At 43.6% G+C, this 17,118-nt stretch overlaps 2 protein-coding genes across 3 annotated transcripts in view; one reads left to right on the top strand and one right to left on the bottom strand.

Moving 5' to 3' along the window:
• Nucleotides 1-9,696, bottom strand: part of Pdcd11 (programmed cell death 11) — a 42,897-nt gene extending 33,201 nt beyond the window's left edge. The window contains exons 1-7 of the mRNA XM_038347999.1: nt 9,599-9,696; nt 8,149-8,267; nt 7,090-7,221; nt 5,195-5,362; nt 3,489-3,650; nt 2,202-2,301; nt 1,552-1,733 (exon numbers count right to left, since the gene is read on the bottom strand). Coding sequence (XP_038203927.1) covers nt 1,552-1,733; nt 2,202-2,301; nt 3,489-3,650; nt 5,195-5,362; nt 7,090-7,221; nt 8,149-8,250 — 846 coding nt within the window. The 5' untranslated portion in view covers nt 8,251-8,267; nt 9,599-9,696. The remainder of the gene's footprint in view (nt 1-1,551; nt 1,734-2,201; nt 2,302-3,488; nt 3,651-5,194; nt 5,363-7,089; nt 7,222-8,148; nt 8,268-9,598) is intronic.
• Nucleotides 9,697-9,762: 66 nt separating this feature from the next.
• Atp5mk (ATP synthase membrane subunit k) lies at nt 9,763-17,023 on the top strand. Of its 2 annotated transcripts, none has more exons than XM_038335613.1 (4): nt 9,763-9,896; nt 14,696-14,791; nt 14,874-14,966; nt 16,918-17,023. In XM_038335613.1, the coding sequence occupies exons 2-3, from the start codon at nt 14,705-14,707 to the stop codon at nt 14,961-14,963; spliced, it is 177 nt and encodes a 58-aa protein (XP_038191541.1). In that variant the 5' UTR covers nt 9,763-9,896; nt 14,696-14,704; the 3' UTR covers nt 14,964-14,966; nt 16,918-17,023. The 2 variants fall into 2 exon arrangements, with proteins under 2 accessions (XP_038191541.1, XP_038191540.1); XM_038335612.1 differs by lacking the exon at nt 9,763-9,896 and adding an exon at nt 9,912-10,159.
• The last annotated feature ends 95 nt before the right edge of the window (nt 17,024-17,118 follow it).

Below are 17,118 nucleotides of genomic sequence, written 5' to 3'. Positions count from 1 at the left end.
CCAAGACAGTCAGGGCTACACTGAAACACCCTGTCTCCAAAAGAAAGAAAGAAATACCATGAGTAAGGTCAGGTATAATGGCACACACCTTTAAACTCAGCACTCTGTAGGTTGAGGCAGACAGATGTCAAGGCCAGTGTGTTCAACATAAGAGTTCAGGGCTACACAATGAGACCTTATCTCAAAAACTGAAAGGAGGGGGGGAAAAGAAAGAAAAAGAAAAACCATGACTATAAAGCTAATCCCAGAGAAGCTAAGGCAGAAGGATCAAGACTTTGAGGCCAGCATGATCTACAGTGAGACCCTGTCTCAAAACTACCAATTATAAACAAATAACAACATGTGTGTTCATATAAAACACAACATAAGCCATATTAGTGACCTTAACTTTTTTAAGTCACTTTATAAAAAATTACAAGGAGCCAGTAAAGACATTTGCTACTAGCCTGGCAACCTTAACTTAATCATTGCAAACTACATGGTTGAAGGAGAGACTGAATTCCACAAGCTGGCCTCTGACTTCCGCATTTGCATCATGATGTGTGCTTACACACACACGCTCCCTCCCTCTCAATGTAATTTTAAAAAGAATCTCTATCTTAAATTTAGTCTGCGTGTCTAAGTGCTCTGGCTCCAGTGTAGTGTGCGTGTATCTGGTGCCTGGGGAGGTCAAATTCCCCGGAACTAGAGGAACAGACAATTGTTATAGATGGCATCATATGGGCACTAGGAACTGAACCCAGGTACTTTAAAATAGCAATTAATGTTATTATCTGCTGAGCCATCTCTATAACCCCATAAATGTAATTTTAAAAGAAAATTTTGAGTTTTAAGAAAACAAAAACAAAACCAGATGGAATTTGGTTGAATAGCTTGACCAGCCTGGGCATAGTAGCACACACTAATTAACCCAGCACTTGGAAGGGAGAGGTAAGCAGATCTGAGTTTGTGGCCAGTCTGGTGTCTACATACCAGTAGTTCTAGGCTAGCCAGAACTACAGTCTCAAAAAACAAACCAAGTAATAGTTTGTCCAAAATACTGTCATAACATATGGCACTGGTCAAATTCCAAGTACTCTATGACCAGAAAGATCTACTTTATCAGCTTTATTAGTAAGCATAATTAATATTTTATTAAAAATTACAATTTACAGGGTCTTGGTAGATAGCTCAGAGGTCAAAAAGTGCCCTGCTCTGCCAAGGACCAACCAGAGTGTGGTGTCCAGAATCACACCAGGCAGCTTACAACCTCCTGTAACTTGAGCTCCAGGCAGATACAATGGCTCTGCTCTTCACAAGCACCACACAAACGCACATACCCACACCCCATATACAAAACAACAAGTAAAATACATCTTTTGGGGAGGTGGTTCGAGGCAGAAACCGATTTTTCTGTGTAGCCCTGGCTATTCTAGGACTCTTGAGAACTAGGCTGGCCTTGCACTCACAGAGCTCCACTTGCCTCTGCCTCTTGAGTGTTGGGATTAAGGCGTGCACTACCGTCATCTGGTGAGCAAACTTTTCAAACATTAGTAACAACGAACAGCTTACCTTCTGCACCTGGGCTTTGACCACGAGTCCTGGTAGCAAGTTATTCAGGTTCCAGCTTTGCTCCTCAGTTGCAAAGGCAGAAGAAATCTCTGAGTGCTCTACAGAGAGACTCACAATTCCTCCGTTGCTTTTCACCTCTTCAACCAGACAGGTCAGGTACTGGCCAATTTTGAGCTTAGCACCTGTAAACCCAGCCCCAGCACCCAAAAGAAGAGTATACCTTCATGAGAATGGCCCTTAACTGTGGGACCAAGCTAACCTGGAAAGTACCATGGCCCACCCACCCAGTGATCATCTGATGCTCATCAGCCATGAGAAGGGTAGGATGTCAACCTAACTGCTCTAGAATTCAACTATCTCACAGAAATGTGAACCAAATAAGCCAGGAGTGGCAGGCAAGTTCAGTAGACTCTGAGATAAAGCATACTGAAGCCTGTCTATCTCACCATAGAGACTAGTCATTCTCTGACCCTCCATGCATTATCTTTCCTATCAGCTGTCTTTAATTCCCCAAAGCCAACCAGCCTGCAGGATCACTCACTATTCTATCCTGTTTCTAATCAAAGTGGCAATGAAATATAAATATTTAAATATAACCCCGTATGTCTGAGCTCACCCCATGTCCCAGCCCCATCTCCACTGGCCCTCACCTTTGTTCTTCTGTAGTGACAGAAAAGCTCTGGTCCCAACAACACCAATGTCCACTAGGTAGCCATGGTCTTCCAGGCTTGAAACTGTGCCTGTCAGCAGCTGGGGGAAGGGAAGCAGTCCTAGAAGTTTCATGTCAAAGGCAAACAGGACACCCACAAATTCCACTACCATTCAAACATAAACTTTACAAATGGACTCCTCATTAATCATGGCACTCAACCTTGACATCATAGCTCCCTACCTGAAATCAGAAGGAAAGCTGTCAACTCTCTCAAGGGACTTAAGGGGTTTGTCTCCAGAAAGTGAGGAGTGTTATATATCAAGTTTGAAATGATACATGGACAGTGTTTAAAAACAGAAAAGTCTTTTATATTAAGTAGAGCAATGAGTTCCATGGCTCTATAGAATCACACCGAGAGCCAGGATTACCAAGAGAATCCAGAACCACACTTTTATCTTCCATTCATTTTTTTTCTCAACTCTTGAGAAAGCATATCTTGCCAACAACTTATACATTTCATGAGAAGCAGTGAGCAGCTTTGGCCTTACTGGTCTCTGTGAAGTCACTGAGCTCTCAGATGGAGAAGGGGAGACTGTCTACTACCTCCTACATTTGCTCTGAGAACTGCACAAGACAAAGTGCCAAAAAGAGCACTGTCAGGAAGGGGGACCCCAACACTTTTCAATTTGTTGCAATATGGCTTACTTTTGTTCTCTTTGAACCAAACTAAATCCTATTCAACTTTATAGGCCTTCCTTAAACCCCACTACTTCTAACCAAACATTTCAAGATACATCTGACCCTTAATCACCAGAACATTTGTATGCAGCTCCCTTTATTATACCTAGTGGACTTGGAGGATCTAGCCTAAGTTCACCTGTATCTCCAGAGTTGGGCATTCAGACAGCTGGTAGGCTGGTTGCTGTCTGACCTTTTCTTGCACTCACTGAGAGGTCCTTGACATCTCCCAAGGTAAGGTTTTGGAAAGACTTACTCTGTGAAGAACTAGTCGGGAGAGTATCACAAGAAACCCTTTTACCACTTCCGAGTCTCCCTGCAAGTACTTGACTGTGCCTACCAAAGAAGCTTCAACTTTTCTTTCTTCCCTCCACAATGACAGAATTAGATTCAAGTCTTCAATGTTCCCTGAGCACCTAACAGACTGCTACTCCAAAAAGACCCACCACCTGAACAGGCATTAAACAGAAAGTAAAAGGTGGCCTAAGCCACACCCCCAGGAGACAGCATGACATGCTCCTCCTCCCTGTGACATCCAGATACGCACCATGCCCGGCCTCAGGGCCTCAGCACTCAGCACTTTGTTGACATGTTTGGGGTTTACAGAGAGCTTGACAGTCTTCTTGCCCCTATCTGTGATGTCCAGGCTGCTCACCACACATCTCACCAACATTCCAGGTGAGAAAAGGTCAGGCAAGCGGAGTAGGTCCTGCATAATGGTAATAAGAAAGACCGGATAGATAGATGGATAGATATAGATGTATTTCATCTGAACTAAGAATCCATTGCCCAGTCTCAGCTCAGAGACTTCTCATGCTCAAACACTCAAAGAACCCAAAGTGTTTATCCACATGGAAGAGTCTATAGCTACGTCACCATCCTAAGTTTGGTGTATAGCCTTCAAATACTTCTGTAAAACAGGTAGTATGCCAACGATTCATCACAAGTTGTGTGGATTCACTGCCTCTATCTTATCTCCTCTTTCTGTCCTTCTCAGTCTGCTTACCTGCTAAGGCAGTAAGCTCTGTGACACTGACTCCATTTTGCAGTCCTTCTCTCACATGACATGGATTTATTGATACTGGGTTTGAACCTGAGGCCTCACACATGTTGAAAGCACATCCCAAGTCAGGCCTCTTGTTCTCTTACATGAATATTTAATGTTTCCCTTTCTATCCTCTGCCCCTCCAACTTCTTCTGACACCAACTCTCTTCAATTCAGCACTGACTCTAGACTCCGTCTTTCAGGCTCTTCTCATTCTAATTTGACCCCGTAGGTAACTTCTTCCCTTTCATAGCATCATTAAGTCCCACAAATTTGCTTCCACCCCAGACTTATTTGGACTCAGCAATAACCTGTCCCCTGGACACCTCAAATGTTCCTCAAATTCCACATAGCAGCCAAAGAATAACCATCTCTCCCATCAAACCATACACAGCAGAAACTCACAATTGGCCCCAGTACCTCTGTCTCACTATACATGTCAAATGTATCATCAGGCAAAGGCTGTACTGCTCTACCAACCCTTGCTAAATCCTGGCCCTAAACTGCATCGATCTTAATGCCTATGTTATTGCTATGTTAATAGCAATAGCCTCCTGAGGGGTCTAGGCATTTGCTAATGCCATTTGAGCTTATTCGCTATACTGTCCACAGCAGGCCCACCCCTGTGAGAATATTTCAAAGACTTCATTTTGACTGCAACATTTAAAACTAATTGTTAATATGGTCTGTACAGCCATGTATAATCCAGCTTCTCCACAGCTGCCCACCTTCATTCTAAGCTGCTCTACCTTTTGCTTTTCTTATGCTAACAGCACTTCGCTTCCTGCTACAGCTTGACTTGCTTAAACTCCCCTCTTCCTGTACCTGGGAAACCTTCATCCTTCAGACCTCAGCTCCAATGGTATTTTCTTATAGAGGTGTTCTAGGTTCCCTAGACTAAGTCAAAAATCCCTGTATTGTTTAAAAAAATACAACCCCTGGGTCAGCAAGTTGGATCAGCAGGTAAGAATGCTTGCTGAACATGCCTGAGGACCTGTGTTGGCTCCCAGGAACCCACATGGTGGAAAGAGAGACCCGAACCTCACAGGTTGTCCCTCTGACCTCCATGTGTGCTATGGCATGTGCACACCCGCACAAAGTAAATATGAAACATAAAAAAAAAAAAAATGGCTTCCATGGCACCGTATTTTCTTTTCTCAACATTTCTATTCTAATTCCAGGGGCAAGTTTCATCCGACACCCCTTACCTCCAGAGGCTCTTCTTGGGCCACCTGCTCGTTCAGCTTCTGAGTGTAGGCATCACAGATTTCAGTCACTTGCACAAACCCTTGGAGGCCATTGGGAAGGCTGATCACCAGTTCCAGTTCATTCACCTCTTTCACACAACCCAAAATCCGCATTCCCTCACACAGGGACTAGAAAGGAAAAAATATATAGTAACTACATGCAGTAAAGCAGACAACAATGACAGCAGTTAGGGGGACTTTGGTTCTCTGTCCCGATACCAATACTAGAGATTTTATAAACAAAAGGAAAACACAGGCATGTGTATATATCCAAGCGTTATCAGCTATCTGGTTGACTGCCAGGGAAAATCTTGATCAGACAGGGCTGCTAGAGCCGCCAGCACACTCTACCATACCCTAGCGGCACTCATGCGGAACACCCAGAAGACAGCACGGGAAGGAGACAGACCACTGAAGCAATGGCAGCCAGGAGTGTGCCTGTCCCTTCTAGAGGGTACAACCATGACACGGCTTCTGGAGTCCTCAAACATGGGGGAAAGTGGGCTTTCTTTTGTCAGGAGTTTGAATTTTCATGACACCAGCATCACATTTTTACATGAAATCTCTAGTTTTCTAAAGTATCACCAAGTTAAACAAATTTTTTAAAATATCACAATAGAAAACAAAATATTTCTGCAGGCTAATGAATTACCCCCAGAGCAATCTATTTTCCTATTTTAAAATGAACATATATTGGAGGATGAAGGTAAAGATAATATAAAATTTTAAGAACCGTAAGACCACACCATTGATCTGAGGCCATTTCACATCTACACAATGAATGAGCAGAGGTCAGGCAAGGTTGGACATACCTTCAATCTTAGTATTCAACAGACAGAGGCAGGAAGATCACTATTAGTAGGAGGTCAGCCTGGTCTGCATAATGAATTCCAGGCTAGTCAAGGGATAGATGGTGTGATTTGGTCTCTAGTTCTAACTTCTACTAAAAGACAAGCAAAACCACACATATCTAACCATTTTCGTGATTTGTTTCTTGAGACAGAGTCTTGTGCATCTCAGACTAGCTTGGAACTCACAGTTACGGATGACCTTAAGCTTCTGATCTTCCTAACCCCAGTCCCTAAGTGCTAGGATTACAAGCATATACCACCACATCTAGTTCATGTGATGCTGAGGCTCAAACTCAGGTAGACAGAGTGGGGATAGGGAACAGATGGGAGGCAGGCTGACTATACACAGTACTCCCTGTATGTGCGAGATGGAGGTCCTTGGCTACATAGACAGGTCAGACAGCATAAGACTTTACCTCAAAAAACCCCCAAACAGCTGGGTGATGGTGGCGCACGCCTTTAATCCCAGCACTCTGGAGGCAGAGGTAGGCGGATCTCTGTGAGTTTGAGACCAGCCTGGTCCACAGAGCTAGTTCCAGGACAGGCTCCAAAGACACAGAGAAACCCTGTCTCGAAAAAACAAAACAAAACAAAACAACAACAACAAAAAAAAAACCCAAACAGAGCCAGGCAGTGGTGGCACACACCTTTAATTCCAGCATGGGGGTGGGTGGGGTAGGGGATTGGGGGGGGGGGGGGGGAACAACCCACACCAGACAGGCGAATCTCTGTGAGTTCAAGGCCGGTCAGGTCTACAAATCAAGTTCCAAGACAGGCTCCAAAAGAAACCCAAACCAACCAAATAGAAAGACACCAGGCGGCATTAGTTAATAAGCAAAGGAAATTAAGCTCATTTCTCATAATTTGCACTTGTCTCTATAGACACATACAGAAAACATAATTGTGTGCACGTATGTATACAAGCAAAGAATGAAGGAAAAGAGGGAAGAGCACACAGACTTAAAAACAAGGAGCATGTTAAAGAGAACACCAAGTATTACAAACCTCAACACTGAGGATTTCAAATTTTTCTCTCACAGATTTCTTGATGTCTCTCTTTTCAGTTTTCAGTTTTTTTGTTTTCATGGGCCCTTTCTGGCTCTTCTTCCTTTTAGTGGATTCTTCTTCTGTGGAGATCTTAAGAGGGAAAAAGATTCGTGGATGCAGAAGAATGATATGCAGCAATCTTAGCTGTCACCACAGGTTTGGGGTCCTGTTACCTTGCTCTGCTACTTTACCCATCCCCCCCCCCCATTGTCTTCATTTCTGCTGCAGTCCCAAGCCTAGTATCCAGGTGCCAACGCTCCCCTTGCCCAGGGTCTGAGAAGCCTCCTCCAACTTCCCAATGTCTCTTCTGTCCTGCATTCTTCCTCTGGTGAGCAGGGTGGACACTGGGGTTCCCTAGCTTGAGAAGCCACGTGTCACGTGGAAATGGAGTCCCGAGGCTCAGGGAAAAACTCCAACGTTTTTCCACAACAAGCTTTATGCTTTCAACAAAACATATACCTTCCCTACAGCTCAGTTTCTCAGCATGGAACAATGACTTTTACTCTAGAATACATAGGAGAGATTGTATAATACCAATGACCTAAGGCCACACACCCCTAAATGGTGGTTTTCCTTCTCTCCAGCATCAAGAGCACAAACCACTCTATGAGACTGAATTTTAATGTAAACTCTCCTTACTAGGACTCCTTTTAAATAAATGCCCAATGATTAGAACTGGGACAAAGGAGCTCAGGAGAAGACAACTTGCCTAACATGCACAAGGTCCTAGGTTCGAGCCCAAGAGCCACAAACAAAACAAAAATTCATTATCAAATCCCTTTTGTCCATCCTTAATCAACTGGCACAGACTCCCTCAGGACAAGTTACAAAAGCATTTCAACATCAAACACTAAATGTCAAAAAGAAGCCTGAGGTGGCAGAGACTCTCTAACAAGTTCAATTTCTAAAAGTGACATCAAAGAGAAACACACTGGAACATAACTGCTGCCAGCGAGGCTCGGTCTTTCCAGAGATGCTACCAAGTTTCAGGTCTCACCAAAGCAGCACACCACTTACATCAAATAAGTTGTCCTGTTCAACTGCCTGCTGGGAAGGTTTCTCTGATTTGTGGCTTTTTCTTGTACCCCCTCGGGGGAAGTTTTCTTCCAGGTTTGCCATGTTTGGGTCTCCTAAAGCTGATAGAAAGAATAATGGTGAGATGTAGCACTGGGAGCAGGTTTCATAAAGGATGTGATTCATGGCAAGAGAACCTTCTAGCAAGGCACTAAACAAGATTCAAGAGTACGTTATATATAGTTGATATGCTAGGTTCTTGTTAATCCATGTCTTTCCAACTTTGTATGTCTCAAAACCATGAACTATACACTATGTACCATCTTCCAGGAAAGGATTCAATATAGTAAATGTTCATTCAATATTAATTATTGCAATTATGTCAGGTGTGTGCTCATCTGTGCATGTGTATGTATAGAAATACAATATGTAAGTAATTTAAAATGCAAATCAAATTATAAAGCATAAACAAAAAAGTGACAAGATTCAGTAAAGGCAGCAAGCTTCATGAGAAAGATGCTTTTGAGCTGAATGTTCAATAAGTAGGAAGCCAGGTCTGATGGGCCACACCTTTAACTCCAGCACTTGGGAAGCTGAGGCAGGCCTAACTCAAATACCAAAAATTAGTTATCAAAAATAACTAATAATAATAAATAGGAATATAAGTAGAAAATGTGGGGGGGAAACACTGAAAAAAGCCTATTTTTCGAACATACCAGTCATTTGCCTATTAAAAAACTGTTTGAAGGGCTTCTTTAAAAACTGAACACTCGAGTAAACTTAATAACAAGTTACATTTTAGAAATCAACTTGGGCTCTTCCGTGGAGGAAAATTAAAAACTAAGTAGCTTGTCTTTACTTGGTACTTCAGAGACTTGGGGGAAGTGACAGAATACCGACTGGAGAGAAAAAGAACGAAGTCAAAGCAAGTAACTCAAAGGCAAGTTTTAGAAACAGAGTGTAAGGGTTGAAGAGACACCGAGCAGGTCATGGGAACCAGAGCTAGGTATAAATGAAGACACAAGACAGGTTTGGTTTATTCTGAGATACCTGGGAATAAAAGTTCAGTAACAGCGTGAGACTGAAAGAAGTGGCGACCGAGAAGAAATGCAGGATTTGGTCTGCAAGGGTGCATGCTTCACAGAAATAGGGCCACTGTGCTGGGAATCCAACCCTTAATTCCCATTTTAGACCCGATGAGACTGAGGCGCCAAAGAGTCTGGCGATCACGTGCAGGGAAGGCACTAAAAGGGTACTTGAAGTGGTCAGTCTGGCTTACAAGAGCTGCTAAGGCAAAAAGGGGCATGGGTGGGGAGACCACCCATGCCGACTCAGGGGTGCGTAGCAGGAAGGCCGGAGACCCGGGCCAGGAAGCCGAGGTGGGAGCCATGAGGTCTCCTCCCTCTCGCCGAAGCTCCCGGGTCCCAGCCCCGCCGCTCCCGCGACTGCCTACCTCACCGACCGGTTCGAAGCGATCGCACGCGCAGGAAACCGCGCCAACAGCCCCACGCCGCTCTCCTAAAGACGTCAGCAGGATCCGTTCTACTTCCGTTAGGACGGCCAGTCAGACACGGGCCGAGACAGGAAGCAGGGGGGAGGGACTTTTGATGATAGCCAATCAACGCAGAGGGCCCAGTCGCCGCGGCCAGTCCGTCGCGTGGGGGGGGGGAAGGGAGTGTCTTCCGGTCGGGCTGAGCTGTGGCTGGGTTTGTTGAAGGACATCAGCTGCGGAATTTGTGATTTGGGAGAAGGTGGGTGAGAAAGGGCTCTCGGCTGCTCGGGCCGCTGACTGGGCTTCGCAGGGCCGACTAGAACCTGGCCGTTTTCCCCGTCTCGCACTAGCGAGAGGTCTTCGCTTTGCGGGGACGGGACGGTGGGGAATGGGAATGGCGCCGGAGAAAATGAGGGTCGGGGCCCTGCGGTGCGTCTGGGAAGCCTCTGCACCACGAGGTGAATGCACCCCAAGGCTCGCGCGGTTCGCGGAGAACCTTATATTCCATTTTCCAGTGGGAAGGTGAGACCCGTCGAGAGAGCTCCCCAAGGTCATCCTATAGTGTTGGAAGCGATCTCTAGCGTCTCACCCCATCTCTGGCTAAATTCTGTGTTTTGGCTTATATGGCCTTAACGATTTGTTTTCTCTGAGCTGCAGTCAGGAAGCTAGCCCTCCCTTAACTGCGCGGCAGTCTTTGTCAAAACTAGAGCAAACGCGGAGTGGCCCTTGAAAATCTCCAGGCCTGAGCGCGATTAACGGGTTAGATTTAAGTCTGTGTTCCGGAAGTAATCAGCTTGTGGTTCGGGACCCCCCCTTCCCAGATATTTATCTGCAAAAATATTTACATTACGATTCATAGCTATTAAAATGGCAGCTATGAAGTAGCAACGAAATTAATTTTATGGTTGGGGATCACCACAACAGGAGCTGTATTAAAGGGCCGCAGTATTAAGAATCGGTGGAAAGGTTCTACAAAAAGCTCTTTCTTGTAGCCCCTGGGCGCCTTTGAGGCGACTTTCCTTTACTTAGACCTGGTCATCTCGGTACTCCAGATAGGTGTTTGTAAGACAGGAGAATAGCAATATCCAGGAACCGATTGCGAAGCAAGGACAACTGATCACCCTAAGCCTTTAATGAAACACCCGTTTCACAGGAAGAGTGACATGGAGAGACTGGTTGTTTTTAAGAGTGGTATTGGGTTATTTAAAAGCAAGCAAAATCTATCTGTTTAAACTTTCTAACGGAATGCTGTTTAACCATAATAAATCTTTAAAAATAATTAATCACAAGTATTAGTCTTAGATGATCTTTTAACTATTGTATGGCTCTAAAAACTTGCATGTGATTTCAAGAACACATTTTAGTTCATTTATTCCTATTGCCAGGTGTGAATGGCTTATGCCTTTAAGCCCAAAGCTATCAGGCAGATCTCTGAGTTCAAGGCCATCCTGGTGTATGCAGTGAGTTCCAGACCATCTGGCTTTGCTTATTGAGACCCGTCTTTTAAAAAAATAAAAAAATCCCATAAAGGGCAGCGTTAATAAAAAGTTCCTGGTCATTACCCCAAAACAATATTCGGTTTGTTGGAAGGTGCAGACCTATAATGCTTTAAGCCTTAATATGACCATTGTTTGCTGATGGTGGTGCACGCCTTTAATCCCAGTACTCTAGAGGCAGAGGTGGGCAGATCTCTGTAAATTCAAGGCCAGCCTGGTCTAAAGAGTGAGCTCCTGGACAGCCAAGGCTACACAAAGAAATCCTGTCTTGAAAAGCCAAATGATAATACCATTGTTTATCTCGCCAGCAACACGACTGTTCTTCTTCCATCTAAGCCTCTTTAAGACCCCAGTTCCTAGCCGGGCGGTGGTGGCGCACACCTTTAATCCCAGAAGCAGAGGCAGGTGGATCTCTGAGTTCGAGGCCAGCCTGGTCTACAAGAGCTAGTTCCAGGACAGGCTCTAGAAACTACAGGGAAACCCTATCTCGAAAAACCAAAAAAAAAAAAAGACCCCAGTTCCTATACCATGTCTTTGTTCTGAAGTCAGAATTAGTTGTCTTTGGAATGCATTCATCCTTGTTCCAGTGTCTTGTAGAGTGACTGACAGCACCTCAGCGCTGGCCCACCCTGCACTGTACCAGGCTAGCATAGCAGTCAGTGAGTTTCTGTGAGGTTTCTCGTGAGAACCCACTTCATAGCTCTAAGAAGCATCATGAAGTGCATGGAAAGCATGCGCTGTCATAGTTTAGGAAAGGGAAACTTGACAAACTATGAATGGTGATTTTCCTGCTTTGGCTAGATTGGCCAAGGAACCCAAAGAAGTTTAGATTTCCTTCACTGTTCCAGTAACCATTTTGAAAATGTTCAAAATTAAGGTCTGAAATTTGTTGCAAGATCTTGAGTAAGAATGCTTCTGAAGCCCTTTGAATGGTAAACAAAGGGGATGCCAGTTTCCATAGCAACAGCACCCTTACTGTTCTCTCCCACTTCCATTTTATTTAGAGCCAGTCTACCAATCTTGCTTGGACCTCGACCAGCTAGTCCAAGTTGTCATTGGGGTCTGTGGCTCAGTCGTGGTAGGTAGGCAGTCATACATAAAAAACTTTGAGTGGTTTTGAATTCTGCTGTGGCTTTCTGGATTTGTGTCGGCATTTTTCATCCTTTTCCCTCACTGTCCCCTCCACCCACCCCACCTAACTTGTTATGATCCCCTCCTTACAGCCAGATAGTGCCCCATCTCCCTTCATATGTATCAAACAGCTTCTTTCTTCCTCCCTCTCCTCGTCCTTAAAATCTCTTCCTCCTTTATCAAGGTCCCTTTTTGTTTTCGTGATTTAACACAGACATACACATACATATATGCATATATATTTAAGTCTAGGGTCTATATACAAGAGAAGATATTGGGTATTTGTTCCGAGTCTGGCTTATTTAATGCAATGATCTGTTGTACCCATTCTCCTGCTTGCAGCATAATTTCATTTTGGGGGCCAGGTGGGGTGGGGGCATGCGCCTTTAATTCCAGCACTTGGGAGGCAGAGGCAGGCAGATCTCAGTTTGTTCGAGGCCAAGCTGGTCTACAGAGTAAGTTCCAGAACAGCAAGAGCTGTTACACAGGGAAACTCTGTCTCGAAAAAACAAGAGAAGGGGGAAAAGTTCTTTTTTCCATTTTTCTCATGGCTGATACGTACCACGTATTCTTTATCTACTCATCTGTTGACAGACATCCAGGCTAGTTCAGTTTTGCTTGGTGAATAGTCTAGCAGTAAACATAGTTATGCAAGTATCTTTGCGGTGCTTTGATTTAGTCTTTCAAGTATATACCGAGTGGAATAACTGGGTTGTATGGTAGTTCTGTTGATAATTTTTTGAGAATCCACCACACTGACTTGCACAGTGGCTGAACCAGTTCACACTCCTCCAGCACTGTGGAAGGAGCCTCTGTCCGACATTTCACAGGTGTGTTGTCGCTTTCTTAAATGCAGTTTCTCACATTGAAAGAAATAAAACTGGATGGTGGCACATGCCTTTAATCCCAACACTCTGGAGGCAGAGGCAGGCAGATCTCTGAGTTCAGGTCAGCCTGGTCTACAGAGCAAGTTCCAGGACAGCCAGGACTACACAGAGAAACTCTGTCTGCCGGGGCGGGGTGGGGGGGGGGACTGTATTTTCTCCAGGAGTTTCCCTATATAATTATTGAGCATTAAACATTTTTCTGGTGTGTGTATTGTCTATTAAAATTGCCTAGAGAAAGAGAGAGAGAGTGTGTGTGTGTATTAAAATTACCTAGAGGCCTTACAAGACAGATAACTGGACCGGGATTTCTAATTCAGTATGTCTGTGGTAGGACCCGATGATTTGCATTTCTAACAAGTTTCCAGTGGGTCTTATGCTGCTACTTTAGGGACCAAACTTTGAGAGACGTTGATGAGCCCTGAAATACCCAGAAGTAGAGTTGATTTTTAGCATCACTTGGGGCCTCCTTCCATGTGGTGCACCGATAGGTACACATAGTTTCCTTCAGTAGCAATTGTCATTTATCAGTTCATGTTGATTTCTCATCTTTCCACTTTTGTAAACAGTGTTCAGTAACAATCTGTGAACCATGTATTTCTGCCTTGTGGTATTTCTGAAAGGTAAATTCTTGGAGGAAAAATGACCCAGCTAGATAGAAGGTATATTTGTTATATAATTTGACAGACACTTTAAAATGTTACAGTTTACGCTCCACACAGTATTAAACCCCAGTTGTAACAATGCTTGTTGTAAGTTCATAGTTAGTTTTACCTTTCTTTCTTTTTTGGGGGCGGGGGACATGATCTCATGTTTAACCTGCAACTCAAATCAGCCTGCCTCAGCCTCCCTTGTGCTGGGATTGAAGACCTGTGCCACGCCAAGCTGATCTTAATTGCTTTGTGAGGTTGACTCTCCATTTTCTATTTCCTTTCCTTTAGATTTCTCTTTGCAAGGACAAGTAAAATATTTTTGCCAATATTCTTCAAGAGGTTTTAGCTCCATTGTTTACACTTAATACCTTTATCTGTTTGGGTATAAGGAGTAGGTTCCAGCTTCAGAAACCACTGTTGACTGACACAGTATCAACACCAACTGGTCTGTCTCCCGTGGAAGTCCTGAGTGATTTATAGTGAGAAAAGCTGTGAGAACGTTAATCTCTTCAGTTGGTGTTTACCACTGAGAAAACGTGAAAAGCATTACAAACTCCAACCTTCAGCTGGTCTTTAAAGTGTTTTAATTCAGTGTTTACTAAATATAACACAGGATGGATAGAGAATGTGAACATTGAGCTGTACTGAGTCAGAAGACACTTAAAGACAGCTCTTCTCTTCCTCTGCTAAGTGCTTAACTGTTCTGGAGTACTTAGAAGAGCAATGGGGGGCGGTCCTAATAACAGTCCTTAATAGCTAGGCCTTTCCCACCAGCTCTGCTATTGCAATGTCAGCTGAACCACAGAGATGACATAGGTTTTGAAACTGAATTTTTCTTATAAATTGCACCCAAATCAATATTTTGTTCCTTTTTTTGTTTGTTTTTTTTTTAAGATTGAAGTCATGGCTGGTCCTGAAAGTGATGCCCAGTTCCAGTTCACTGGTATTAAAAAGTATTTCAACTCTTATACTCTCACAGGTAGAATGAATGTAAGTATTAATTACATCTCTAAGCACTTATATCTTAGAATAAAAGAGATATGACAACTTTCATTTGCATCTTTTTTTTCAGTGTGTTCTGGCCACATATGGAGGCATTGCTTTGTTGGTCCTGTACTTCAAGTTAAGGCCTAAAAAAACCCCAGCTGTGAAAGCATCATAACTGGTAAGGAATTGCCACTTTAAAGTTTGTAACTTAGCCATCTGCTGTCAAGGTTTTTCTCTTCCCTTATAAAAAAATAAACTATTGGCACTCTGAAATTTACTGCATACCTGAAAGCAAACACTGGGTATAATATACCTGTAAGCTCAACAGTGGGGGAGCAGGGACAGGACTGCAGGTTAAGAACAGCTTGTGCTGCATAGCAAGACATGGTCTCAGCACAATTGAGAGAGAACAGGAGTTGGGTGTAGTGTCTTATACCTGTAATCCCTGCTGCACTGGGGAGGGGGACGCAGGATGGTCTTGTGAGTTTGAGTCTGCTTTGACTCCAAAACAAAACAAAAACCCACCAGAGAAAGGCATACAACAAAATGATGTTTTCTCAGGCTTAAGTGCTTTCCCAGAGGATTATGGAACACCTAGCTTTGTAAGAGGGTATGTCTTTTATGTCAGCTGGTATAGACTGTAGTTTTCCCTAAATTGGCATGTTCACAAAAAATTGTCTTTTGGGCCTTGTTGAAGTACTTTTTTTTTCTCTCACCATTTGTCTCTTAATACAATTAGGTGACTTCTGTATTTTATTTTTGGGAGCTTATTTATGTATTTGCACACTCACATGCCATGACACTGGTGTGGAAATATGTGAACAACTCTGGGGAGTTGGCTCGCTCCCCCTTGTTGAGACAGGTCTCATTTCTGCTGTCATGCTGCACTGTGCATTCCCAGCTAGCTGGTGTGTACAAGCTAGCTATCCTGTCCTCCCCCAGTCTCTTCATAAGAGTGCTAGAATTACAAATGTGCCGCTGCATCTGGCTGGGATCAAACTCAAGTCTTCATAGTCTCCTCAGCTCAACTATAAGCTTATGTAATTTGGTCGGGTTTTGTTTGTTTGGGTTTTGAGACAGTCTTGTTTATATTATAGCCCAAATGGTTTCACAGTTGTAGCAATTCCTCCTCAACCAGCTGAGTTTTGAAATTACAGGCATGTGCCACCATGCCCGGGGCAGAGGTGGGGATTAACCAGAGCCTGGACAGTCGCTCAGTGGTTAAGATCAAGTACTGTAAGAATAGAGAACTCGAGTTCAGATCCCAGCACCCATGAAAGGTAGCTCAAAAGTAACTTCAGGCATCTAAAACTCTTTTTTGGACTTTCATACAGAAACACACATGAAACTTATGGTGCTGGGGATCAAACCCAGGGCCTTGGCAGGTGCTAGGCTGCCGCTCTGCCTAGTGACAGTCCCAACCCTAACCTTTAGTATATGAAGTTGCAAGTATTTGCTGAGTTCTAGTAGCTTTATATTTTCATAGAATACTGGAATTTCCCCCTGAAAAAAAAAAAAAAAAACCCTTTTAAGGTTTTCTTACAGTCCCCTTCGATCCCTTTTACCTATCCAGAAGTGAGTAAATGTGGTGTTAGCAGCACCTGTGCAGAAAGCCAGAAGGCTAGAACTCTGTAGAATGCTTTCTTCACTTTGGTTCTGCTCTTAAAAGCTTTACCCATCTTAAGTCTGTTAAAAATAGGAACTATGTAGTCCAGTATATTCTTATTCCTTTTTGGGTACTTTGCCCAGTTTTCTGCATGAAATTACTTCTGACTTTGGGAGGGTAGTGTATCTCCATGAAAACTTTATCTTGAACCGAGCAGTGTTGGCACACGCCTTGAATCCCAGCCCTCAGAAGGCAGAGGTTGGTGGATCTCTGAGTTCGAGACCAACCTGGTCTACAAGAACTAGTTCCAGGACAGCCAGGACTTAAACAGAGGAACCCTATCTCGAAGAACAAAAAATATCTTGAAAACAAAGTAGTATCTCTTACCTATTTATATGTCTGTCCTACTGACTCTTAAGAATCTGATGAATTTATTTTATCTTGGGGGGTTGTGATAATTACTGATTGTCATAAAAATAGAGTGGAGCACATTTGTATCAAACTTTTTTTTGCTGTTTTGTAGGGTCTTTCGATGTCTGACCTCGTCTGTTAAGTTCCATGCCTGAAGAAGCTGATGTCAACTCATCATGTAATACTCAATTTGTACAATAAATTATGAACCTGGAAAAGCTGGTTGTCTTTATTTACAAGATATCAAAAATATAAAACTGTACAAAATGCAACAAAGGCAAAAACTGGCAGTGACTTGGTCTAAATCTCTTAG

Source organism: Arvicola amphibius, chromosome 1 (genome assembly GCF_903992535.2).
Source record: "Arvicola amphibius chromosome 1, mArvAmp1.2, whole genome shotgun sequence".
Classification (NCBI taxonomy): Eukaryota; Metazoa; Chordata; class Mammalia; order Rodentia; family Cricetidae; genus Arvicola; species Arvicola amphibius.
This window is presented reverse-complemented; position numbering and strand designations above follow the sequence as displayed.